We start from the raw sequence: 25,361 nt of genomic DNA, 5'->3' as shown, positions 1-25,361 counted from the left end.
TCACAGACATTGGCAGCCCCACGCCCCCTCGGACCGACTCTCGCTCCGCACACGGACCCCGAGCGGAGGGAGGGCCCTCTGCGGGTAATGGCCTTGCCGCTGGCAACCGCCAGCTTTGGTACCATCTGATTCGCCATGGCTGGATGAAACCGACATCCCCAGGATTCTGAAATCAACCACACAGGCGAAATTGACGTTAGAGTGTCCGCTTCCTCCCAGCGCGCTGGGTGAGAAGCTGCTGCTTCGGAGCAGTGACTATATAGGACTATGTCTCCTCGAGGCCTCGATCGATCGATCCTTGGACATCTTGATTCTTCGTTCGCACCCTGGCTACTTCTTGGTCCATCCGAGTACGTGCGCCATCACCCATCACCCAGACACTGAACATGGCCGCTGTTTCCAGGCTTCCAAACAAACCTTCGCCAGGCACGACCCACAATGGGCGTACGCTTGCGGGGCCGGGGCCGCCGGGTATCCCATCGCGCAACAGCTGTGTGTCCTGTGCAGCGGCAAAGATGAAGTGTTCCAAAGACAGGCCCTGCTGCGTGCGCTGCTCCAGACGCGGGCTTCAGTGCGAGTATTTCATTCCAAAACGGGCCGGGAGAAAACCAAACAGCGCCAGATCGGGCTCAAGTTCCAGCGTAAGCCCGTCTTATGAGCAGTCTCTGGACGGTCGAAGTAAAACTGAAAACAATGCCGCTTCACATCTTCAAGCGCCTCGGGATGAACATCCGGCACATCCTACCGACTTCCACGACATGATGAGCCCCATCGATCCGATGCAACGGGATCAACCCATGTTATCGGGCTGGGATGCAGATTCCATCTTGGATGGCAACTACTCGAACTCGCAAACACCAGCGCCCGGTACCTGCAACCCGGAATTCGATCTGTCTTACATGGGAGGCTATCACGGCAACGATCTGGCATTCTGTGACGATTTCATCATGCCAACTAGCAATACCTTCGGCAATGACCACTTCCGGCCGCCGGCAGATCAATTCCTGGATATGGGCACATATCCGATGCCGGAACATACATCAACAACTCTTCAGTCCATGCTACAATCCGTACCGGCCGATCACACGTCTGTGTTCAAGTCGTGCAATCCATGCGTATGCATGGAAGAGGTGCTCGACCGACTACATCGATTGTCCCAGTTAGCAATTACTGTTCGGGCGACATTTGTCAGCAAGCAGCATGCCGGCGATGCTGGCATCTTGAAGACGATCATGGATGTCATGGCTAAAAACAAGGAGGCTACTTCTACCGTGGACACCATGCTGGAGTGCTCTGCCGAGCATGACGAGGGCATCGTCTATGTATCCTCCCTTCTGCTGTTCAAAGTCCTTGGCCTCTACGCAGCCATCACATGCAAGACTTCATCTTCCCAGGATGCGCCATCAATCGAAGCCGTACAGCGCTATCTAGCCGAGAAGCACGGAAGCTGTCGTCTGAGCGATGAACTCRGCACGGTCACCGCACAAGTCGTTCTCAACGAGCTACATCGCCTTCGAAGGGTGATTGAGCGGCTTGGCTTATGTCTCAAAGAACGTGCCACAAAAGTCGTTTGCTCGGAGATGTGTTCGACCGGCGAAATCACCGAGCTAGATATCGGTATGGCGTGGCCAATGCCCTCGACGGTGTTTGAACAATTAGGTGACAGTCTGCGTGTACAATTTCAAAGACTTTCGCTGGGGATCATGGATCGACTTACGGCTGTTCGGAACGAGATGCCCTCCTCTGGCTGATATATGAGGAATTACCTACTCTTCGAGACGTTTCATGGCTATGAAGGTCGTAAAAACAGGAGACCTTGCCTACAAATTGCTCGGTTAGATTTGGAATGGAAGCTGGAGATGACCGGGAAGAACTTTGGGTATCAAYCAACTACTGTACATAGAAATACGTTGTCCCCAATTTGTCACGATCATATACGAATTTACCCTCAAGTGATAGACAATCTCGCACTGTACATCTGACACTAGTCTGGTCGGTGTGATTATAAGCATTTACCGAGTGAGTGAAGTCAAAATTTCGTTGAGCACGTCCGAGCAGCCAGTGTAGGACGTCCCTGTGGGTGGCAGATATTGTCCAGTTCGCATAATACCAGATGCCATGTACGCTAGTGCCCTGTGGTGAAGCAATACGGCAGCWCGATAAGCTGGTGTGGAACACAGAAGAGACCGTTTTTTCCAGGCGAGATCCTCATTCGCGGCAAAAGCAATTAGGGTTAGGGTTGGGGTATCATTATCACTCAGCGTGAGAAGGATACAGACTATGTGCTCGATGCAGAGATATGTCATAGAAAGTACATCCGATTGCTTTTTGTCACATCAGTCTCGTTCTCTCGAAAGACCATACATTGCCCTTGGAATCAATAGATTTGTCTATGGGAATGTTGGAGACGAAGTGAATGATGACGCGGCTGCTTTGACTCAAGCCGAACCCCAAGCCCTCCGAAGCTGCACTCAAGTTGGCATCTGCGGCTCTTCAAATAACAGAAATCCATCCTCTGTCACACTCTCCCACCATTCTTCGCTCCCTTCTCCCGACTGGTCTCTGTTCTCCCGTGACGGTGGCTCGGGTACGTGCTCTGTCACAATCTGAGTCAATCTTTTCAAGGGATCTCCATGCCATTCCTGCAAGTATCGCAGTATGAGCTTCATGGTATGACAACCGTCATTGCCAGCACAATGAAACGAGCCTTGACGCCAATGGACTCCCATTGTGTCAAGCATATCCTGTAAGGCCCCCTTGACAGGCAGTCCCGCAAGTCATGCGACTCCATATGTATCCAGCACACCTGTGACATGGATGTCTTCGAGGAGAACTCCCAAATCATCCAGACTCCGCATCTCCGATTGCACATTATGGGCGACGAGAACAATCTGTGCTCCCGTTGTTTCGTGAAGGGTGGTAAAAAAGGACGTCAATGTCGATGATAAGAGTCCTGCATGGATGCGGACCGTCTCTCCAAAGCAGAATTTTCTATTCCGATCAATGAGAAGTTTCTGTGAATCTTCAATCTATATTTGCACGGCTGCCGCTACCAATCAATCAATCAATCAATCATACACACACACACACACACACACACACACACACACACACTCTCTCTCTCTCTCTCGCTGTTAAGATCTAAAAGATGACATCCTCATCCTTTTCTCCCTCTTCCAGCATATTCTTCGACTCTCCCCCATCATTCTCCTTATCAGCCTCAGCCTCGACAGCCATTTCCTTGGCGGCTTTCTTCTTGCGCAACAGCTCCTCTTCCGCCGCGGCCTTTTCCTTGAAACCCTTGACTTTCTTCAGTCGCACAAAGTCCTCTCGGTCCAATTCATCCAATTCCGTGTTGATGTACTTGATCGTGTTCTCCGTTCGGGGGATAATGACGTGTTCGCTGTGAAATAATATTAGCCAGCCATCATTTCCTTTGCATTCCCTCTCTCAAGAACTTACATGGCATTAACTCTCCGATTCACAACCTTGATAACCTCATCCAAAATAACAAACGCAGTCTGCAAACTAGCCAATTCCACCAAAGTCTCCACAGCTCTCGTATAAGTCTCCCTACACTTCTGCACCTGCTGCCCGCCCTTCCCCAACCCCGTCATCCCAAATTCACTCGTCCCCTCCAATTGAAAACTCTCAAAAGCCGGTAGAAACACACCACTGACATTCTCCTGCTTGGTCCTAACCCGAAACTTGGCACTCCTGGCACTCTCCGTGATTTGATAGGCCACGGAATTGGAACCCACGGCATAGGTGACTTCGGCGAGGGAGAAGGCGGCGATTTGCATGACGCGGCCCATTTTGCGTTTGGCGTCGTCGATGCGCTTGGTGATTTCGCGGAAACGTTTGGTTAGGGCTTCGGATTTGCGTTTGAGGAGATCGTGGCCTGTTTGGGCGCCTTTGAGCTTGGATTTCATTAGGCCGAGGGATTGGCGCGTTGGAAAGACTTGTTCGCGGTCCTGGAGTTCAAGAGTGTTAGTGGGATATGACAAGGGATGGGATGGGATGGGGTGGGGAGATGTATACATTGCCTGACATGATGGGTGGTCGTGGTGGGGTGGGAGATGTTTGGGTAGTGGGATTGCGGGGCGGGCTGTAGGGTGTCTGTCAATATGACAGGCAGTTTCTCAATGCGGTCAGAGGAGAAGATGATGTCGGTGAGTGAGTGAATGTGACGATGATGTCGATGCTGGAGCTCCTGCCGCAGCAAGCACAAGCACCACGTCCAGTAAAGTCAACGGAGTTCGGGCCGGCGATCCGACCGCCGACTCCCGCGACTCCCGCCGCCGCATTGCACCTTCCATGATTCAAGGTCTTTCACGCGCCGATTGATCCACATTCCTCTGTTGAAGTGAAGGGAAGCATGCCGGGTGGGCTGCCATTCATTTCCCTCTCCATTGGACGTCGCCGCTCACAAATCATGTCTCCCATGGCCACCTCCACCACCGCCTCCTCCACCCCGTCCGCCCTCTACCTCATCGACGCCAATTCCGAAGTGTATGAAAATGATATCCTGCGCGCCCCGGAAAACATCAAAGCCTGGCTGGATTATGCCCACTTCAAGCGACAATATGGAMCTCTCCTCGAACAGAGTTTCGTGCTGGAACGCGCGTGCAATGCGCTMCCTCGGAGCTACAAACTGTGGATGATGTATCTCGATCTTCGGGTGGGACATCTCAAGGGAAAGAATCCCGCGCGATGGAAGTCGGAATATCAAAAAGTCAATGCCTTGTTTGAACGGGCGTTGGTCYTGTTGAACAAAATGCCCAAGGTATGGGAAAAGTACCTCGAGTTTCTGTGCAAGCAGCCGCTCATCACACACACTCGACGGACATTCGATCGCGCGTTGAGAGCGTTGCCCATCACGCAGCACAATCGGATTTGGATGCTGTATCGGCCATTTGCGCATTCTGCGGGAGGAGACACGGCGGTCAAGGTGTGGAGGAGATATATCCAACTCCACCCGGAGCATGTCGAGGAGTTTATTGAGTTGTTGGAGAAGGAGGGGAAATACACCGAGGCCGTGCAGCAATACATGGCCATCTTGAACAACCCCAAGTTCAAGAGCAGAGAGGCAAAGGGTCCCTTTCAGCATTGGACGGAAATGTTGGAAATCTTGATTGATCATGCCCGTGTGGTGCCCAATCCGGTCCCATTACCTGGAGGCAGTACCATCTCCGTCGAGACCATCATTCGATCGGGATTGGAGCGCTTTCCGGATCAAAGAGGCATCCTCTGGGTGGGTCTCGCTCGATACTACATCAATCGGGGTGCATACGAACGAGCAAGAGACATCTTCGAGGAGGGCATCACAACGGTAATGACCGTGCGAGACTTTAGCGTCGTCTTTGACACCTACGCTGAAGCGGAAGAAGCTCTCATCTCCATCAAGTTGGAGGAATCGGCGAAACGGCAGGAAAAAGGCAGAGTCGATGAGGACGCAGATCTCGATCTCGACATTCGCATGCTCCGATTCGAACAGCTCATGGACCGTCGACCGTTCCTCGTGAATGATGTCCTCCTCCGGCAGAACCCTCACAATGTCGCGGAATGGCAGAAACGAGTCCACCTTTGGGGAGGCAACAAAGCGATGGTGGTTCAAACATACGCCGATGCAATTGCTGCCGTATCACCTAAGAAAGCAATGGGCAAATTTCACGAACTCTGGACAAACTATGCCAAGTTCTACGAATCTGGAAACGATCTCACCAATGCCCGCATCATCATGGAGAAGGCGGTCAAGGTTCCCTACAAATCGGTGGGAGAGCTGGCAGAGATGTGGACGGAGTGGGCAGAGATGGAGCTTCGGAATGAGAATTTTGACAGAGCAGTCGCAATCATGGCTTCAGCTACGAAAGCTCCCAAGAGAAGTAATGTCGACTACTTTGATGAAACGCTCTCCCCTCAGCAGCGTGTTCACAAGAGCTGGAAATTGTGGTCATTCTACGTGGATCTTGTGGAGTCCGTCTCTTCTCTTGATGAGACTAAAAAAGTCTACGAACGAATCTTTGAACTGCGGATTGCAACCCCACAGACTGTCGTCAACTTTGCAAATCTTCTGGAGGAGAATGAATACTTTGAGGAAAGCTTCAAAGTATATGAGCGTGGATTGGATCTCTTCTCATACCCCGTCGCCTTTGAACTCTGGAACCTTTACCTAACAAAAGCGGTCGACCGTCGCATCTCCATTGAACGACTCAGAGACCTCTTCGAACAAGCCGTAGACGGCTGTCCGCCTCGCTTCGCCAAAACACTATACCTCATGTACGGCGCTCTGGAGGAGGAGCGCGGATTGGCAAGACATGCGATGAGAATCTACGAGAGAGCCACCCGGGCAGTCGCGGATGAGGACAAGGCAGAACTCTTCGAATTCTACATAACAAAAAGCGCGAGCAATTTCGGACTTACATCGACAAGACCAATCTATGAACGAGCGATTGCGGCATTACCCGACAAAGATGCTGCGGGCATGTGTGTGAAATTCGCAGAGATGGAGAGGAGGTTSGGCGAAATCGACCGAGCACGAGCGATTTGGGGACATGCGAGTCAATTCTGTGATCCGCGAGTCAACCAGGACTTTTGGCGCAAATGGGAGGCCTTTGAAGTGCAGCATGGCAATGAGGATACTTTCAAGGAAATGCTCCGGATCAAGAGGAGTGTTCAGGCGCAGTTCAATTCGGATGTGGGATTTATTGCTGGTCAGGCCGTGGCGAGGCAGCAGGAAATCGAAGCGAGTGGAGGTGGGGAGGTGGATGATGGCGGTGAGGATGGTGAGGATGATGGGGAGAGGGCGGATGCGATGAGGGAATTGGAACGGCAGGCTCGTGCTCCCGTGGGATTTGTGGCTGCTAGTAGTGGGCCTGAAGGTGGGGATCGGAAGAAGGGGGTTGATGAGGGAGTGGTGGTTGTGGAGAATGAGGATGCTGTGGAGATTGATGAGGATGATTTGTGAGGTTATCGGGGGATTGGAATGGAATGGAGTCAGGGTTTGGGGGGAGCATTCGGCGGGGATGACCAATTCCCTTTTTTTTTCTTCTTCCGGTTGTATGAACGCAAGGGAACCATCGATGCCACTCAAGAATCTTTTTTCCTTGTTGAAGATTCCTGGCGGTTCCTATATTCTTTGACCTAGCCACACACACACACACTCTCTCTCTCTTCTCCTCAATGATTTTGGATATCTATCTGGTGGCGACGAAATATGTTTGCTCGCGGGAGAAGGAATCTGGCTTACTGTGGTAGTAGGGTAAGGTAAGTTTCCAGCTGAAAATTTGAACTGAAACATTCCGCTCCGAATGAAGTGATGGTTGATAAAGGCTGTTTGTTGTACATGGCGCTGTGTTGTTGGCTTGCTTGCCCTACAAGGTGTTTCAAAAGCTGATTCTACTACTCGTAGAGGGCAATCCATTCCACGCGGATCAAGTTTGATCGAAATGTACAAAGGGAACCGAACCAGTCAGGTCCATCTATCTTTCTGGCTCACTCACTCACTCCGGGAAGTACTTTGCATCTTCTCTAGGGAGCCTAACAACTACATCTTGCCACGCGTTTGCCATTTGTTTGTCAATTCAGAAAGCTCTTCCCTCTCTCTCTTTGATAAAGCTGGCTAGTTGTTTGCTCGGCCGGCCGGCCTTTTTGAGGAGGTAACTTACTTTATATATATACATGTCTGACGATGGCTAGGAACGATGAATACTTCGCAATTCAATCAATCCAAAAAATTATGGTTCCCAAAGACAGCGAAAAAAAGGACAGCAGGAGGAACGAACGGGCTAACCTCCAGATAGCACAAAATCACCTCCAGATGGCCCACGACGCACTGAATGAGATTCTCTATACACGCGGCGATCAAAAATCTGATGACGACGGACAGGGACAGAAGAAGGAGAAGAAGAAGAAAAAGAAGAGAAAGATTGAATTTGGTGAGATTTTGAAGAAAGGCACCCACGACGAAGATCTTCAGAAAGCTGCAGAAGAAGAAACCGCTGCTGCTACTCTAAAGCAGAGAAAAGGTCTCGATGAGCAGCAACAGCTCAGCGCTGGGTTTTCGAGCCGGCAGATTCCAAGACGGATTCGAGCGGGTGTCGTGGAGGAATCTACTGAGAGGCGGGATGCTGAAGAGGAGGTGAAGGAGGCTAAAGGTACGGCTTTGCCTTCTTCGCCTGCTTCTGGGGGTGGGTGTGATCCGTGAGATGGATGATTGGGGGGAGATTTGGAGAGATTTTGTGATGATGTGGCTTTTTTGCGTATGAGGTGTGGAAAGTTTGGGGTTAGTTTGAGATTGTGGGGATGATATTCGTGTTTGATGTTGAGGTTGCGGTTGGGGATGACATCACCCATTTTTCCGCAGTTTCGTATTCAGGATTTCTGTGAGCCATTGTTGTTCCCTACTTAGAATGTGTAGAAGGCGAAGATTTTAGTATTGCAATACCGCTAGCACGACTTGATTCTCGCGGCCATGGCATGCGTGATGATGCGTATTCTTTGTTGAGATTCTATGGATTGCTCTGCTCGGTTTCTGTATAATGAGCTTTGGTCCTGACATGTTTGCTTTGCAGTCTGCTTAAGATGGGTCTTGCGCTGTCGGGAAGAAGAACATCTCAAGCTACTGCTATATCAGTTTTCGCTGATATGGAGAACCGGACAGCAGACTCACACGCAGCCGAACGGAACAGCTGCCAGAAAGATTTTGCGGAGAGTGGAGATGGTCATGCCGAGGAGAAGATTGCGGATGTGGCAGAGGGTGGCAAAAAGGAGAGTGTTATTGACGGCAGCGACGACGACGAGAAAGACGGTGCGGGAAAGAACGTGGATGTGAATGAGCAGCATCTTGAAGAGCGTACAAATCCGCCAAAGGGGGGAACTCTTAAGGACAAATCGCGTAGGCTACTGCCGGATCGATAGCATCATTGAGGTTGGAAGACTTTCTGATTCTCATCAGCATCGGTGACGGTCGGTCTTGAGATCCTCATCCCTCTAGTCGCACACTCTTTAAGGGTTTTGAACAAAATGGTATGTTGATGATCAGGATGGTGTCTGGGTGAAGTCTAGGGTGAGGTTGTCGAGCTGTGGAGATAGAAGCCGCTTTCCTGCTTTGGGCATAGTCTGATGCTATCTCAACTCAATGCAGTCATTGCCTTCACCTCACTACTCACCATCTCCTTCGCCTTCCATCTTCCATTCATCATGTCCTCTTCAGCACTTCGAGCAGCCATCCTCATCGTCTCGGAGACTGCGTCAAAGGATGCGTCTACTGATAAAGGCATTCCCGCTTTACAGCAGACTTTTGCGGACAAAGGCGGAGGTCAATGGCAAGCAACTGACACCAAGATTGTGACTGATAATGTCCTCGATATTCAACGTGCCATCACTGCTTGGACAGATGGCGCAGATCCGGTGAATCTTATTGTCACAAGTGGAGGCACTGGATTTGCTCAGAAAGATGTGACTCCAGAGGTAGGTTGTAACCCACAAAGGCACATAGGTTTAGATGATGTTGACAACAACCAAGGCAGTGACTCCTCTCATACACAGACATGCCACCGGACTGGTACATACAATGCTTTCAGCCTCCTTGGCTATAACGCCTTGTCCGTCAAAACTTCCATGGCTCGTCAAGGAATCTCAACTAACATCTCCACAKTCGCAGCAATGGCCCGACCGGTCGCTGGTGTTCGGAATGGGACCCTGATCCTCACTCTACCTGGTTCGCCGAAAGGAGCAAAAGAGAATCTCGAGGCAGTGCTAAAGCTTTTGCCACATGCCTGCCAACAGGCTTCTGGGGCTGATTCTCGTACTTTGCATGCTGGTGGAGTCAAGAAGCTTGAAAAGGACGCCAGTGTGTCGGCTGCTGCCCAAAGCCCCTCCTCAAACCATCATCACCACGATCACTCACATGATCATTCGCATGGTCATGGTCATGGCCATCACCACGGCCCAAAGGCACACACACTTCCAGAAAATCGGCCAATGTCAAACGACCCCAACGCTGGACCTTCACGACGATACCGCGAGTCTCCTTACCCCATGCTTGCTGTGGAAGATGCATTGGCTCAAATCACACAGCATACACCTGCACCCACGATTACAAAATCACCCGTCAACGAAGATCTCGTTGGATCCGTGCTCGCAGAAGATGTGACTGCGAGCGAATCTGTTCCTGCTTTCCGAGCTAGCATTGTAGATGGATATGCTGTCGTGGCCTCTAACCATGTTCTTGTACCCAGCACCAAAGGTATCTTCCCAGTCACTGGAATCTCACATGCACAGGCCGCTAAGGACATGCCGACCCTGCGATCTGGAGAAGTGGCGCGAATCAYCACAGGTGCTCCGCTTCCACCTGGCGCCACTGCTGTTGTGATGGTAGAGGATACAGTACTTCGCTCAATGACAGAAGATGGCAAGGAAGAGAAAGATATTGAGATTCTCACTGATGATATCAAGCCCGGCGAGAATGTCCGCGAAGTCGGAAGCGATGTGAAGGCTGGGAGTGTGGTCATGAAGAAGGGTGAAGRCATCACTGCAATTGGCGGAGAATTTGGTCTCCTCGCTTCGGTAGGCACGAGAGAAGTCGCAATCTTTCGGAAACCTATTGTTGGAGTACTTAGCACTGGCGATGAGATTGTACAACACGATCGACCGGGTGAGCTGAGACTCGGTGAAGTGCGGGACACAAATCGTCCGACACTTCTCACTGCAGTTCGAGGTTCCGGTTTCGAGGCAGTGGACCTCGGGGTTGCCTCTGACAAGTGAGTGCTACGAGCATGTCTTCTCTTTCACATCACTGACTTTCCACAGACATGGTGCGTTGGAAGAGCATCTTCGCTCCGCCATGCGGAAGGTGGACGTCATCATCACCTCCGGCGGCGTATCGATGGGTGAACTTGATCTTCTAAAACCCACCATTGAACATAGCCTTGGTGGCACGATCCACTTTGGCCGCGTGAGTATGAAACCTGGAAAACCCACGACATTCGCCACAGTGCCATTCAAAGCCAACGACGGTACATCACAAACCAAGGTCATATTTTCACTACCCGGCAATCCTGCCTCTGCGGTTGTAACATACCATCTCTTCGTCCTGCCGGCTCTACACAAGATGAGTGGCATCAGTCCTGTTGGACTACCCAAGGTCAGGGTTGTGTTGGATCAAGACGTCAGAATGGACCCGCAGAGAGCCGAGTATCATCGTGTGATTGTCACGGCGAGAGCTGATGGACTTCTCCATGCTACGAGTACCGGGTTTCAAAGAAGTTCGGCTATTGGGAGCTTCAAAGGCGCCAATGCTTTGCTTTGTCTACCTGCCGAGAAAGGCTCAAAAGTGAAGGGAGATAAAATTGACGCACTGTTGATGGGAAAGATCACGAGCGAGTTGACTGGGTGAGCCTGGAGAAGGACTTGTTATAGGTTTGCATCCTTGCATTTTGATTCTCGACAAGTGCTGACATCGTCGCAGTCTATCTCGTGGAATGGACTGAACGCCATGCCTCATTAAACTCCAGTTCATACGATGTCATTCGTACGTTGAAAAATCCCCAAAAAACAGCCCATTTCATCAGGGCAACAATTCAACAATCTCAGTGGTCCATCCGCCGCTTTCTCAATCTGTTCCGGACATCACAGGTCTTGGCTTGTATGCTCATCCATCGTCTTGAATGTACTAAACTTCTGTCAGTCCTCAACCTTGCCATGTCCGCATGCGCACAACACTTACATCACAATCGTACTTGAAAGTTGCCTTTCCGCATCGAGACCTCTGCGCCCTCTCACGAATGAGCATCTTCGCGAAATCCTCAATCTGATCCGGGTCGACACAATACGGAATCTTCTGACTTCGGAACCACGGCGCGACGGCTCGCTTGAGGCATCGAACGTCGCGAAGCTTCTTCACAATGGTCGACGGCATGTGCCTGGTCCAAGCCTCACACAGCGAGATGTCCTCAACGATGAAGGTAGTCGACTTGAGAAAAGGGGCCATGAACATGGCGCGCGTCATTCTGTCGACCTGCATGAGCTGGAAAGGAATCTCAGGCGAATGTTTGATGATGGGCTCTGATGGAGGTTGTGGGATGAGGCGGAACCAGGGCCTGGATCCAGGTCTGGTGCACGTCACATCGATGGTTGTGTTACTCGAGGGCGTGAACGTCAACTTGTAGATCATCTCCCAGAGTTCGGGTGGGAGGCTGTCCATCCTGTCCCGGAACTGCTTGGCTTTGATGGAGGCAGGAGAACGACGCTTCAGACGGATGGTGGATTTGCCGCGCATCGTGGTTGGTGAGTTGGAGGACATGTTGTCCACTTGGGTTGGAGAGATGTTGATGTTGACTAGTTGATCAACTCGAGAATTGACGTTCACTAGTTGATCAATTTGGGAAGTGACTAGTCGAGTATGGAATTCTGGTGCACGGACCTCCACTCATATCTCCCCCCACAGATCTTTCTTCGACATTCTTTCTCAAAATAACAGTTCAACACTACTCCTCTCTACTCGACCGTTCAAGACACCACATAACGAGTCGATCGACCCCCTCCAATCCACAACCTCTCCTYTCCATCCAATTCGCGCACCATGGCGACCTCTGCAACAACCTCCAAGCTCCGCGCAGGCCTCAACACCCTCCCCCAAGAACTCTACGACACAATCTACGACCTAACCTTCACATCCTCCCCACGAACAATCTACATCCACCCAACCTCCCAATCCGCCCAAAACAAACGCCGCGCCCCCCAAAACCTCGCCACCAACCTCCTACGCGTCGACAGCGCCTCTCGAAACCAATACCAAACCTCCTACTACACCAACACGATTTTCCGCCTCGACTCTCCTAAACTCTGCATCGCTTGGATTCACTTCATGCCTTCCCATCACCGCCCCTTGGTCCGAGTCATCCATTGCATGCGTCCAGCCCCGAGTTTCGTCGTGCCGCCTGTCAGGGGTGCCGGAATGGTGTGGTCGCCGGCGCAATTGCAGCAGTTTCGAATTCGAGCGGAGAAGCATCAGGAAGATCGGACCAGGAGGTTTTTGTTTAAGATGAATTTGTTGCGGGTGGAGATTGAGTTTGGGCATGTGGTGAGTTTAACTGACTTCTCTCGAGTTGTTGATGGAGGGGGTTTGGCTTTTTTTCTGATCTGTGAATTTTAGGGGCCGAGGGAGTATTGGGGGGATAGTGATAGCGAGAGTGATAGTGAGAGAGAGGAGATTGGGTAGATGGGGGTGTAGGTGGAGGTTTAAGGTCGAGGGGGGTTGTTATGAGGTGACTTCTGGCTCGGCTGCTAGTACGTCATAATGGAGCATGTTGGAGGGAGTTATGGGATGCTTTTATCATGAGACATGGGCGACAACTTGATTGTCCACGGGGTGCATGGGAAGCGTATTTTTCGGCGTTTTGTCTGCTTTTGATTACATGGAGGTCTTGTTACGAAGTTCTTCGAGCCCCTCAATACMCTTCGAATCCACCAAGGAGACTTGACCAATACCTGCCAAGTTCAGTAAAATGCTTCAAAGAACATGCTTTTCACAATCGAACAAAGACCACGCCTCATCCAAAACCACATATCCACCACCTTGCTTCTTTTTCCATCATCAGGCATTCTCCTTCACCCGCGCAATCTCCCAAGCGGCTCGTAGTGAAATCCCATGTCGCACAACAACAGGACCTTTAATCTCCACCGCACGTTCTTCAATCGGCTATCACACACACTCCATTAGTTACCATCCTCAAATCCACAAATCCAACATTGAAACTAACCTCGAGTTCGAATACGCATTCCACAAGAGGAAACCCCTTGCGAATCTTCCTCTTCAAATCCCTCTGACGATCAACCCAATCATAATCATCCCTTCCACCATCTTCATCATCATGAAAAGCCTTCAACCGTCTCGGTTGATCAAACATCTCATAACACCGAATCCATCTCACAGAATCCCTTATCCAAGACGGTAAATTCCTCAGCCAATAATAACAAAGCAAAACATCCCGAAAGCAAAACCTCGTAGATGAGAAAAACTCCTCACGGAATTCCATTCTAGTAGCGCGGGAAATCCGCATGAGATGTAGAGGGAGTCGAGGTTCGCATTTTCCGTGGTCTTGATTCGTGGGGTTGTGGAGATGGGCGGGGAAGACGTGGATTATGTTGTTGGAGGAGGGGGATGGCGAGAAGACTAGAGTGTGGATTTTGTCGAAGAGTTCTTGGGGGAGGGTGCTGAGGAGGAGGCGGGTTTTGGATTTTGCGAGGAGGTGGGCGGTTATTCTGAGGGCGGAGGCTTGGTTGGGGTCGATTGGTGGTTGTGGAGGAGGAGGAGGAGGAGGCGGAGTGCTTGGCTTGGGTGGCTTGGAGGAGGGCATGTTGCTGCTGCTGGATGATATTGGGGTTTGGTGGGTAGAGAGAGTGTCCATGATGTATGGATTCTCAGGAGTCGAGTCGGAGTTTGCGAGTGTTTTGTAGGATTGGAAGAAGAAGTGATGGCTAGTGTCTGCGCAGATATGAGGAGTGCGAATGGACGCACGGACGGAAGTTCCTTTCATGTGCGTGCTCGGCAGCTGACATGACGGCGGCTGCGCGTGCGAATCCGCTGATCGAGGTATCTGAGAACAAGCTGAGTAGTGATGATCAGTAAGGTTGAAGCTGGCTCTAGAGTGATGACTGCCACTTTGTATACCTAATATGGTCTCTTTGCGATTACTTGCTAGAGGTCAGCTCGAAGGATCGGAGAAGATTCCATAGAGACCGGCACACGCCTCACACGAGGACTTCCCCTTAACAGCAAGTGACGTAGGAGGATAGTCATATCATCCACAAATTTCCGATCGGCCTCGACTATACTATTACTTCAAAGAGGATACCTCCCTCTCCTTCCCACAACACTCAATCAAGGTAGCTCTATGATCATTGATACTTGACCTTTTCCCTATAAAATCCCATTCTATATCTACCGTTCCCCATCCCTTATCCTATCTCGTAAACTATTCATTATTAATATAAGTACGCCGAATCCCCAGATCTTTTACATCGAATTTCCCTCTAAATGCTTAATAATATATTCCTCTTTCCATAAACTCCCTATATCAAGCGGGGAGATTTCATCTAAGCGGCATATAGAAAGAACTCCAGGGAAGATTTTCCCCTCTCCTAGGATCTTATAAGAACAGACTTTGATTTTCACTTTTTACACGGGAGATTCGTTAAAGGCGCTAGGGAAAGTAGTAGACGGGGATGATGTATTTTACTAGAGATGGTGTGGATGAGGGGGAGGGGGGAGATGAGTATTATTTATCTACTCTACTCTCTACAACGTATCTACGAGTCATTTGCCGGGGACTGTGTATCGTCCAAGTAACAGGAAGTCCATAGAGGCCCTGAGGGACAATAGAGGTGATAAATCCAGTAAACAACAGTATCTCCTTCCCACAACGAGAGAGCGTGAATGACATGCAACTTTCTCCATTCCCCATCCCAATCCCCGGGGCTCTCGGCTCGACTCAACACCACTCCCTTACCCAATCTGATAGGGCTTAGTAGCCAATTCCAAATAATAATTCACCTGCGCCTGATACACGCCCACAGGTCTCACARGACGAACCACCTTCCTCTCACAAAAAGCCTTGTCAACCTCCCTTCTCCCAGCAAACCTCTCCCCAATCCACTCCATCCAAATCCTCTGACTCCCAAATACAGTCGCCACATGATCCGTCCCATTTACCACCAAATACTCCAATTCACTCCCAGGATACTTCATACAAGTCTCCTCAACCCCCACATCCGTAGCTTGTACTTTGACCAATTGATCCGCGGTGCCTTGAATGATCAATAGAGGTCCAGAAATGGGTTTCCCGCCATTAGTAGTCAAATCCGCAAACCGTCTCAACGAGGTACTTTGCATGAAATCCGGTCTAACAGTATCCGCAAGACTAAGTAAAGCAGTCTGCACATTCCCACACCCTTTAACATCACGTAACAAATTCAAGATCCGCACTCCTTTCACCGTGAGGAATTCCAAAGGATCAAAAGATGCGAATAATTGTCCCAGACCATTCGCCGCCAAAAAAGCGAAAAGTGGCGCCAGGAGTGGCCCGGTGCGGAGTTGTCGGAGAGGGTTCGTAGGGGGGGAAATGGAGATTGCTCCGAGGTAACCTGGGACTGGACGCTGGAATTGTCGTTGGGCTGYGGACCAGGTTGCTGCGCCGCCTTGGGAGTGGCCGAGAAGGACGAAGTTGTCGCTTAATTGGGGGAAAGCGGATTGTGCTGCTTTGATGGAGTGGAAGAGATCGTTGGCTTGTGAGGGGCCGGAGAGCCAGAGATGTTTGATGGAGGTTCCGTTGGGGAAATGTGTGACTCCGAGGCCTTGTCTTGAATCAGTAGAGTTGCGCGAATCTGGCGATGTTTTGGGGATTTTTGTTTTCTTACCTGCATAGTCCGGAGCGACAACTACATAACCTTGCAAAGCTACCTCATACGCCCCCGCGAATTGATACCATAAATTCCTGATATGGCTCGGTGCACACTCTCCTAAACACCCACTCGTCCCATGCGCCCATCCCACGACGGGGAATTTCCCGGGACAGTGAGCGTCTTCCCGAGGGAGGTATGGCCAGAGCACATATGCGGAAGCCGGAACTGCAGTACCGTTGATGGTTTCGGATTGGTAGAGAATTCGCGATAATGCGACTGCTGGAGGGAGAGTATAAAAGGAGGTGTTGGTGTCGTGTTCCACAGAGAGGAGAGCTCCGGGTGGGAGATGGGAGCTGTTACTTGGGGGGTTGTAGAAGGGATCTTCCGAGACGCTGCTTCCCGCCCAGTTTGTTCGTTCGAATCGCGCTGCGAGATTGACGGCATTTGCTGTTACATTGTCTAGTCCCGCGGTGGTGATGTGCTCTTGAGTTAGAGAGAATGTGGAGTTCCAGGTATCGCTTTGGGATGTAGCTGTCTGGGAGATTGTTGCTGGTAGATAAGCTGCTAGTGAGGCTATAACTGCCAGTGGAAATTGTACCATTGCGGAATGTAAGGCCAATCTTGAGGATGAGAGATAGTCGGTGAGGCTTGGAAGTAAGGTGTAGCTATACCAATCTGGAGGATGCAGAAGGATGCTGAAGGATGCAGTCTAACGCCTTTGATCCTCCTTGGCCGGCTTCGGCTGCGGCTCACCCGAAGAACCCCGCTGCYCTGATCTGCATTGAAGGATGCGTCTCCCGAAACACACGCAGCTGGAGTTGCACGAACGAAAGTAAGACTTCATCGCTCTTCCATTAGTCGTATATCTTCCTAGCCGTTACAGAATATTGCGTTCGGGCTCCGAATCACCCCTGGTCTCTGGTCCTGGTTAGTATATCTTGGCGCTTCTTGAGTGAATGCCTCTTTCTCTTACTCGATAGACAGCCAAAATATCTCATTCATAGAATTACATCACACTTTCGAGCTCAGATGTACACTCTCCCAAGTTTCAACCAACGCATGTGTATTCACAGAGACTTGCTATAGGAGTTGGATGAAACGCGAAAGAGTAAAGTTATCGTCATGCGCAGAGTTTCCATTCAATCCTATTGATATTCGCAAAGGTTACCACTCCGCTAAACATGGCCTTGAAAGTTGCAGGCATTGGAGCCGCATCATTGAGTGAAGCACGACTGCTCTGACGCCTTGTGATCTCCGCAAACGACGTCGTAAAACCCACGCGCCATGAAATGCAACTTCTCGCTTCGCATTCTGCCACTCATGAACATGACCGTGCACATTCTCATGTGTGCTTGAGTCTTTGTTGAATTTCCTCGTAGCATGTACTGATCATGCTTTCCTACAAATACACGTCTTGGCGTAGTATGTGTTGCAAGTTTCGTGAAGGTGAACAAAGTCCGCGCGTGTTGGTACCGACAGGTGATCCCACTGCCTTCGTGATTCTTGTGTCCTTCCCCAAATACGTGAGCCACCTGTCATAGACAATGACAGTTGTAACGGCTACACGCTCGATTCTTCAAAAATCTCAGCTTGGTCGCTGAAGTTTCCTGAGATGGCTCGCAGGCTGTGTCGCAGCCCAAATGCGCCGAAGCCAGCGCTTCGATCGCCTCGCACCAAAGATGTATGCGCGACTCTCAAGGGCCTCCATAATAGACAATCTGCTCTCRTCGGGATCAATCACGACCACGAATCGATAATCGCACTTATCGACAACATGATCGGGGATAAACTTGACCGCGAGCTCGAGCTTCTGAACCTCGATGCTCGTGTCGACATCCACATCCATGCGAGTTCCATCTTCTTCGGTTTCCTTCTCGAGAATAAAGAGGATGTGGTCGATTAGGTTGACGTGTTCAGCGGGTAGGGTCTCGATCCACGATATCATGGCGACATAGGAAAAGGGGTCGTCTCGGTGATTGAAGACGAATTCGGCGCCTGGTCCGTAGTAGGTCTTTGCGTACTCGGCGCGCGTGTGGCGGCTGACTTGGAGCATGTTGTTGTTGACGCCTTGGCCGGTGGTGGGGTTTCTGGAACATGGGGTGGCGGTGAACACATCCTTGTAGATCATGTCGTAAAGTTCTTGGGGGAGCTTCTCGAGTAGGAGGCGGAGGTCCGCGCTGTCGATTGATGCAGCCATGTTGCTGATTGAAGTTTCGGATTGAAGTTGCCGATTGAAGTTGCGGATTGAAGTTGCGATGTGAAGGAGGCCGCGTAGCCGTAAACGAACACAGAAACCGTGTTATCGTAGCGAAACAGGCAATGCCGATAGGGAGGCGCGCAATGAGAACGTGCAACTGTTGAAGGACCACCGCCGAAGACCGCGCGGGGGTGTTGGGAACAACAAGTAGAGAAGTTGGTGGTGGTGTTGTCGAGTGGATGTGTTTTGCAAAGTCGGCGTCGAGATAAGGGTGCTTGCGGCGGCTAGTCTAGTTCAAGCAGGGTTTATTACGTGAGCGACCGGATGTTGTCATGTGAAAGCCTGCCAAGATCAGAACATTCTCGTCATCTTGCATTGAAGACACATTGCATCTGAACCTGCCTTCCAGATCGCAAAAGCTTTTATGTCGAGGATGCTTGCGCGCTTTCCATAGTGCTTCACGGGTTGAAACCGCCCGCGATCTTCAAAGCAGTCTTCTTTCCTACTTATTAATACTTGATACCTGCAAGTCGTTCATATCTCTAGTCATTGCTGGCGGCTTGTGTTGATCGCATTTTCTGGTGGCTCAGTGATAGTGACGAAGACATAGGCGCACGCATACATTAACAAACATTTCGAGAGACTCGTTGAATAGCTGTTTTTATGAAGTCGAGTCTATCATACACAAGTAGCTTCCATTATGTACAGACTCGCTTCATGGCAGCAAAAACAGTCCTCCTTTCCCAGGTAATATCGCCGAGGTCCATCCTTCCTGCGCTCAAGTCCACCCGTAATCGGTGATAAGCCATTGAATGAACTCAGTAGACCGCGCCTTGTGAACCTGTTCGTGGATAGATTATCCCTCGTCACCAGCGAGATCGAATGGGAGAGATTTGCAGAGTCTGGAGCGTACTCTTCAATCCCTTCAATCCTTGCTAGTATCGTCATAAACATTCGCAAGACCTTGGACCGTTCCGATTCGTGATTTCCCGTTGGTTTCAAGCTGGAGGGCGCCTCCGCAGAAGCTCAGTCGTGTCGTGTACAACGATACCCCTCATTGGCAACGATCCAATCATCGAGCTTGTCGATACGATTCTGGCCGAACTTCCTTCCTGGCTCGTGCTCGTCTTTGTTGTCCTCCAAGCCATCATTCCGTCCCATCGGAGAAATCATGGAGGCGCACTTGCGCACAAAGACGCACTTACTCACGACGTGGTCCAATCCCAAAACTTGGTAGGATGCCTTCACCCAATCAATCTCGAGTGCGATCATAGCTGGAGAAGCTTGCTCGAAAGAGATCATGGTGATTCGCTCGATGTATTCCAAATGCTCGGCGGGCAGGACTTGGATCCACGACAGCATGGTGGAGTGATACAAGTACATCTCGCTGGTGAAGACGAAGTCTGCACCCGCACCATAGTAGGATTTGGCGTAAAGCGCACGAGATGCTCGAGAGATTTGCAGGAGTCTGGTGTTTACTCCATCTCCATTGTGCATGTTGCGTACTCCTGGCGGGGCGGTGAAGACTGTCTTGTAGATCTGGTCATAGAGTTCCTGAGGAAGATCCTCGAGACGCTCGCGCATAACCTCGCACTCGTCCTTGATGTTCGTGATGTTGTCCATGGTGCGCAGTGAGGTAGGGTGATGTATAACAGGCTGTGAGGCTGATGTTGACCAATGCAGGACGTGTTGGCAAAAAGGCGTCGAAGTTGGCGAAGAAGGATGGGTGATACAAGGAGGTATCAGCGATGTCGTTGAGATCGATGTTGGTGCGCGGTTCGAAGTTGAGGATCTCGAGTAGCGGGTACTTATAGCGGGAAGGCGGGCGGGTGTTGTCACATGAAAGGATGCCAAGGCTTGTGCTTCTTCAGCCGCTTTTTGAGACACTCACATGAGCCACAGAAAAGCTCGAGATAACACTCACAATTGGGTTGGGAACTCGCACTGCACAGAAGGCACACAAGGCATACTTGTCTACGAACCCTCGAAAACTTCGGAGGAGCGCCCGAGAAGGAGGCAGCTCCCTTAGCCGTCTTGATTTCTCCTTATCTAACTTCGTCAAAACAATCGGTAGTACCTGCATATCGACAGGTCCTCTAAGCGCGCGAGCAGCGCGAGATGGGCAAAAAGGTCAGCGAGGTTCTTTTGGAAAGTTTGAGCATACGCGATGTACTGACTCAAACAACAGCAGGCTATCATCGAGCACAAAACCACCACCATGTCTCTTCACGTCAAAGCCCACGAGAATCGCAGTGTTGCCTCCACCAGCATCGCTATGCCGTCGAGCCAAGAACAGAATCAGAATCTCTCAAGCGCTGCTCCCCGAGTCTTCAACATCCCAGAACTTCTTCAAATGATCCTTCTCGAGCTACGCACCAACATCGGGGAGCCTGCAGATATCGCAAAGCTCAAGACACTACTCCTCTGCCAGCGCGTCAACAAGACATTCCGCGCCACCGTTCAGAACTCCATCGATCTCCGACGAGCTTTATGGTTTGAGCAACTCCCTGACGCCGAGCAGCAACTGCGGCGAACTTTAGAGGGCGAGGAATGTGCCATCAACCCTTTCTTCCGGGGTCGAAACAAAGGACCCTTGTACATTGGTCGAAAGAGTCCACATTCGCTTGTTTTCCTCAATTTCAACCATATCCGTTGGTCTGGCGATGACAGCTCCTGGTACCGCATGTTGTTCGTTCAGGCAAGTAACCGTGCTGCATCAGATCGCCCTTTTATGGTTGAGTTCCCTGTCGGAAAGATTGGTGGAATCTTTCGTTCTACTGCAAGAATAGATATGAAGATTGGCGATTTCTGTTTGGGGCGCTCCAAGAGGGTTACGACGGAGAAGTGAATTGGGAGGAGGTTCTTTGTTGTCGCTCTGTGTGCGCGTATACAGCTTAGGGGGAAAGAGACATCTCGGAGGGTCAATCAACCTGTTTCTCTGCTTCCACGAATAGCAAACGTGGGTTGCGCTGTGGTGCGGAAATCTGTACATATGAACTCCTATTGTGATTAGGAAAGCAAGCGCGCAGGATAGCGATAGCACTGCATTATGACTTGATCAAGTTCACTATCCCTTCTCCCCTTATAGTTCCTGATTTTGCTTGCGTGCTGGAAAGTAGAAAAACGATCATCAGGCCTGTGTTGGAAATCATGGTGCAGCATCTTGCGACCCATCGCCTCCGTAAGCTTGAACTACCTGAACATTCCGGCAAATATACACATCCATTTGACCCATCGCTTACACTCCTGCAAGACCTACTAGACGCCGGATTCTGCCCCCTTCTACCTGGAGTTGAACCAGCACTCATCTCCCTCCTAACATCAAACTGAACAGCCGCCGGTCCTTTCGACTCAGAACTCACACAACCTAATCCATCCAAAACCTCCCCATATCCCTCAATCCCCGCAAACCCCTCGGTCCAGAATGTAAAATCCAAGTATCAGTCCGCCAAATAGCCAGACCCCAATTCGGATCATCTTTATATGCATTCAAAACATCCTCTCTCAGCCAGAAAGTTGCCCTCTTCGCAGCTCTCTTCCATTTCCAAGTCGATATGATATGTAACCCTACATCTCTAGCTTCTCTCGCTCGTGGCGAAGAACTGCCGAGTTCATCGCTCAGTAGTACGGGTCGTACATTTTCACATGCCTCAACAGGTAAGATTTTCAGATGGAAGAGCGCTAGGATAAAGACTGGTGTTTCTGCGTAGAAATCTTCGCATTTGGGAAAGTCGATTTCGTAGCGATGTACATCTTTCCTGTTGGGAATGTTGTCTGAGAGTACTCCGAAAGGTAACGAGAATTGCCAAAAACTGAGCAAACTGGTTAGCTCCGCAATGAATGGCTTCGTTGACTGCATGAGCATGGGCATTTTTCTTTCGGTCTCTTCGATGGCTAGGGGATCCGATCTTGGCGGACGAGCTGTAGTTCTCACACTACCAGAGATAAGTGCTTCGAGGACGCCGCTCATCCAGTGCGCTGGATAGCCGGCCGTATGCAGATGACTACACAGTCGTAGGAAGACCGTAAGGTTCAGTGGGGAGTAGATCAATGCAGAGTCACGCATAGGTCTCGCGATCGGAATCATCGTCTTGAAGAAGAGTCGATACAACCAAGTTTCTAAGCGAGCACGGGGGAGCAAGTTCGAGAACGAAGCTGGGACCGGATGATGGTACCATCGCACGTATTGGGCCAGTATCGGGTAGTCACCTAGGTCCTGGGCTTGTTCCACACGGACGTGAAAGATCGACTCCAGCTCTGTAGGCTCGCTGAGTGCAACGTACTCATGGTCGAAATCTCTATGCGAGTTCCAGCGAGGAGGGTTACGTAGGCAGGTTGAAGTAACGTAGGAGGTTTCGCCTGGATACAACGCGGGAATGGCATGCAAGTACACTGGAAGTGAGCCACCAATGTAGTCTGGAATGTTCGACAAATGGATGCGATCGTATGCTGCTGGATAGACAACCAGCTCCTTGTGAAGAATGTCATCAGCCTGCAACTTATCCGTCACAGTGTCCGATCCGTCTGAGGCTGCTCGATGACCAACTGTGCCAGACGTGATTTGCTCCAGGACTGTTGCAATGTCGCCAATGCATGCCTCAACTTTGCATCGGCCTCTCATCCGGGAGAAACCATGACAGATGCCGTTGAACCAGAAGGAAACGATATTCAACAGTCCTTGTTTCTCTGGAGCTTTGGCACCCGCTTGCAGCAGGTCGTGACCAGTTTCGAAAGGATCGTGATTAACAACCAAGTACATGTGTGAATCTTCACGATTCCGCTGCCACTCCAGATCTACAAAAGTGGGATTGGTCTTCCAGCAGTCATCGACTTTATCCAGGAAGTCGGCATTGAGTGCTTCGGGGTCATCCATATCGAAGTCATCAAACGCTTGCTGGAGTTCCTCTTCGTAGAACAGTTGATGACTAGCCCAATTCATGGTCAAAATTCCGAACTCTTCGTAGAAAGCTTGCTCCTTTTCGCAGCTGACAGGTGGTGGCCTGATATCCTCTATACCCTTACCATACTTCATCAGCATGCCTAACTGGGACTGTTTCCCTTGCTTCCTCTGCCGGACGACTTCCTCTCTCACAGGCTTGGTCGGGTACTCTGTCCCCGCCTCCTCTTGCCATTCCATCAACATACGAAGGGCCTCATCGTGATATGCGATGGGAATATCCAAGAAAGCAGGCATGAGCTCTGGTTGGTGAAGTATGGCAATGGCATCACCAATCTTCGCCTGTAGAACATCGTGAAGCAAAGGAGGCATTATAGGCGAAAGGTATGTGTAATAGAAGAGCGGGAAGATCAAGCTCGTCGCCTTTTTCTCGTCATCATCCAGGACTTTTGAGAAGTCGTTGATCATAAGCAAGACCAGGAAATCTCGAGCGATGACACCGGCTTTGTGGTCGACAATCGTCAAGTGGAAGCATTTTTCGCTCGCCTTCTTATCGAATCCAGCAGATAGAATGGTATGGTAAAGATGTCGCCCATCACCAATGCCCGCGAAGAGCAGTGATATCTTTTCTCTTCCGGTATCGAGCAAGTCCCCATCGTACAGAGACTCTGGGATATCGTGACCTACTGTAAAGTACTGCTGAACGTTACGTATCATCTCCTTGTACCTAGGCAGGTCTGTGATCAGCCGTCTGGGAATTGTCAAAGATTCTTCGGCCTCAGCCTTCGAGCGGCTCTGGAGTGTGTTCAGTATTACGGCATTGAGCTTCGTCTTCTCGACGCCCTCCTCGAGATTCTCAACTGTCACAGCGGCGGCATCGTAGTCGAGAAGATAAAGGAGGGACTTGGCTTTTCGTAAATATAGCTTCTGCCGCTTGCTCTCGTCTTCACTGAAAGCCATTGCATGGTCCGATGCCTTGACTGAAGCATTATAGTCTCCGAGCTCGAAGAATGCTGCAGAAAGATTCGACAATGGCGCTGGATCATCTGGCGCAGCCTCAGCGGCTTTCTCATACAGTGATATAGCTGATCATGTTAGCGAATATCTTCATGTGGCGACGGGATATGCATTGGCACCGTCTGGAACTCGACCAGCGAGATAGGCTTCGTTGCCTTTCGCGCGTAGCTGTTGGGAGGCCGTGGTGGCTTCAGCCATATTTGCAACAGCTTCCCCTGTCGCGGTGGCAGATCGGTCGTGCTGGGAGGTTTGCAATCCACATCCTCGTCACGAAGGCGGTGGAAATGGCTCTTGGCGAGTGATCTGCAGCGTGGTGAACTCAATGGATGAGCGAATCCCACGCGAGTCTCTTGCGGAAGATTTCAGAACGTTTCGCGGTATTTACAGGTATAAAGAGAAATGCATTTGCTGCCTCTGCTGTTCCTCTTCCTCCCACCCTTCTCATCCGTTGGCAGGAATCATTGTCAGAAGCAAACCCCCTTCACCGCAGAGCCTGCCAGATTTTCGTATCATCTCAAACATTGTAGGTGATCGCAGCAATAGACCTCGGAAAGCTTACCCGGGCTCTATACATGCAAGATGACCACGAAGGCGTCCGGTCAACCTGGTCATGCTTGGTTGCTTCCCTGATGTGGTGATACAGACTCCCATCTTCTTATTACGCTCTGCTGTGTCATATCCTGTGAGTTCTTGTGCAGATGCAGTGGCGGGCAGACATTCTGGGGTTCAAGTAGCTATACAGCATCCTACCGCGGCGGAATGTCTCTTCGCTAATTTGACTCGCAAAGCCGTCCCGAAATCGACTTCATCTGTCATTGTTCGRAGAGGTAATTTTTGGCCTCAAAC

At 50.6% G+C, this 25,361-nt stretch overlaps 13 protein-coding genes; 5 read left to right on the top strand and 8 right to left on the bottom strand.

The window, feature by feature from the left end:
* Positions 1 to 758: 758 nt before the first annotated feature.
* Positions 759 to 1,751, top strand: RCC_01325 (uncharacterized protein; the record flags this gene model as incomplete). The annotated part of the gene is made up of 1 exon (XM_023766596.1): positions 759 to 1,751. The coding sequence occupies one exon, from the start codon at positions 759 to 761 to the stop codon at positions 1,749 to 1,751; it is 993 nt and encodes a 330-aa protein (XP_023622364.1).
* A 1,390-nt stretch (positions 1,752 to 3,141) lies between these two features.
* Positions 3,142 to 4,053, bottom strand: RCC_01324 (probable vacuolar ATP synthase subunit D; the record flags this gene model as incomplete). XM_023766595.1 has 3 exons in its annotated part: positions 3,142 to 3,403; positions 3,463 to 3,974; positions 4,042 to 4,053. 3 exons carry the CDS (start codon positions 4,051 to 4,053, stop codon positions 3,142 to 3,144), a joined length of 786 nt encoding a protein of 261 aa, XP_023622363.1.
* A 382-nt stretch (positions 4,054 to 4,435) lies between these two features.
* Positions 4,436 to 6,967, top strand: RCC_01323 (probable mRNA splicing factor; the record flags this gene model as incomplete). The annotated part of the gene is made up of 1 exon (XM_023766594.1): positions 4,436 to 6,967. The coding sequence occupies one exon, from the start codon at positions 4,436 to 4,438 to the stop codon at positions 6,965 to 6,967; it is 2,532 nt and encodes an 843-aa protein (XP_023622362.1).
* Positions 6,968 to 8,448: 1,481 nt separating this feature from the next.
* Positions 8,449 to 8,844, bottom strand: RCC_01321 (uncharacterized protein; the record flags this gene model as incomplete). XM_023766593.1 has 2 exons in its annotated part: positions 8,449 to 8,620; positions 8,672 to 8,844. The coding sequence occupies 2 exons, from the start codon at positions 8,842 to 8,844 to the stop codon at positions 8,449 to 8,451; spliced, it is 345 nt and encodes a 114-aa protein (XP_023622361.1).
* A 357-nt stretch (positions 8,845 to 9,201) lies between these two features.
* RCC_01320 (probable gephyrin) lies at positions 9,202 to 11,398 on the top strand (the record flags this gene model as incomplete). XM_023766592.1 has 4 exons in its annotated part: positions 9,202 to 9,471; positions 9,527 to 9,605; positions 9,659 to 10,763; positions 10,813 to 11,398. The coding sequence occupies 4 exons, from the start codon at positions 9,202 to 9,204 to the stop codon at positions 11,396 to 11,398; spliced, it is 2,040 nt and encodes a 679-aa protein (XP_023622360.1).
* Positions 11,399 to 11,692: 294 nt separating this feature from the next.
* On the bottom strand, positions 11,693 to 12,304 carry RCC_01319 (uncharacterized protein; the record flags this gene model as incomplete). The annotated part of the gene is made up of 1 exon (XM_023766591.1): positions 11,693 to 12,304. One exon carries the CDS (start codon positions 12,302 to 12,304, stop codon positions 11,693 to 11,695), a length of 612 nt encoding a protein of 203 aa, XP_023622359.1.
* A 279-nt stretch (positions 12,305 to 12,583) lies between these two features.
* On the top strand, positions 12,584 to 13,222 carry RCC_01318 (uncharacterized protein; the record flags this gene model as incomplete). XM_023766590.1 has 2 exons in its annotated part: positions 12,584 to 13,084; positions 13,157 to 13,222. 2 exons carry the CDS (start codon positions 12,584 to 12,586, stop codon positions 13,220 to 13,222), a joined length of 567 nt encoding a protein of 188 aa, XP_023622358.1.
* Positions 13,223 to 13,597: 375 nt separating this feature from the next.
* RCC_01316 (uncharacterized protein) lies at positions 13,598 to 14,411 on the bottom strand (the record flags this gene model as incomplete). XM_023766589.1 has 3 exons in its annotated part: positions 13,598 to 13,702; positions 13,764 to 13,941; positions 14,005 to 14,411. 3 exons carry the CDS (start codon positions 14,409 to 14,411, stop codon positions 13,598 to 13,600), a joined length of 690 nt encoding a protein of 229 aa, XP_023622357.1.
* A 1,097-nt stretch (positions 14,412 to 15,508) lies between these two features.
* RCC_12328 (related to secretory lipase) lies at positions 15,509 to 17,005 on the bottom strand (the record flags this gene model as incomplete). XM_023766588.1 has 2 exons in its annotated part: positions 15,509 to 16,356; positions 16,420 to 17,005. 2 exons carry the CDS (start codon positions 17,003 to 17,005, stop codon positions 15,509 to 15,511), a joined length of 1,434 nt encoding a protein of 477 aa, XP_023622356.1.
* A 984-nt stretch (positions 17,006 to 17,989) lies between these two features.
* On the bottom strand, positions 17,990 to 18,601 carry RCC_01315 (uncharacterized protein; the record flags this gene model as incomplete). The annotated part of the gene is made up of 1 exon (XM_023766587.1): positions 17,990 to 18,601. The coding sequence occupies one exon, from the start codon at positions 18,599 to 18,601 to the stop codon at positions 17,990 to 17,992; it is 612 nt and encodes a 203-aa protein (XP_023622355.1).
* A 1,026-nt stretch (positions 18,602 to 19,627) lies between these two features.
* On the bottom strand, positions 19,628 to 20,224 carry RCC_01314 (uncharacterized protein; the record flags this gene model as incomplete). The annotated part of the gene is made up of 1 exon (XM_023766586.1): positions 19,628 to 20,224. The coding sequence occupies one exon, from the start codon at positions 20,222 to 20,224 to the stop codon at positions 19,628 to 19,630; it is 597 nt and encodes a 198-aa protein (XP_023622354.1).
* A 595-nt stretch (positions 20,225 to 20,819) lies between these two features.
* RCC_01313 (uncharacterized protein) lies at positions 20,820 to 21,449 on the top strand (the record flags this gene model as incomplete). Its single annotated transcript, XM_023766585.1, has 1 exon — positions 20,820 to 21,449. One exon carries the CDS (start codon positions 20,820 to 20,822, stop codon positions 21,447 to 21,449), a length of 630 nt encoding a protein of 209 aa, XP_023622353.1.
* A 519-nt stretch (positions 21,450 to 21,968) lies between these two features.
* Positions 21,969 to 24,713, bottom strand: RCC_12327 (uncharacterized protein; the record flags this gene model as incomplete). XM_023766584.1 has 2 exons in its annotated part: positions 21,969 to 24,583; positions 24,635 to 24,713. The coding sequence occupies 2 exons, from the start codon at positions 24,711 to 24,713 to the stop codon at positions 21,969 to 21,971; spliced, it is 2,694 nt and encodes an 897-aa protein (XP_023622352.1).
* Between the last annotated feature and the right edge of the window lie 648 nt (positions 24,714 to 25,361).

The sequence above is a fragment of the Ramularia collo-cygni genome (assembly GCF_900074925.1).
Source record: "Ramularia collo-cygni strain URUG2 genome assembly, contig: RCC_scaffold01, whole genome shotgun sequence".
Taxonomy (NCBI): domain Eukaryota; kingdom Fungi; phylum Ascomycota; class Dothideomycetes; order Mycosphaerellales; family Mycosphaerellaceae; genus Ramularia; species Ramularia collo-cygni.
Note: the sequence above shows the minus strand (reverse complement) of the source record. Positions and strands in the feature narration are given on the sequence as shown.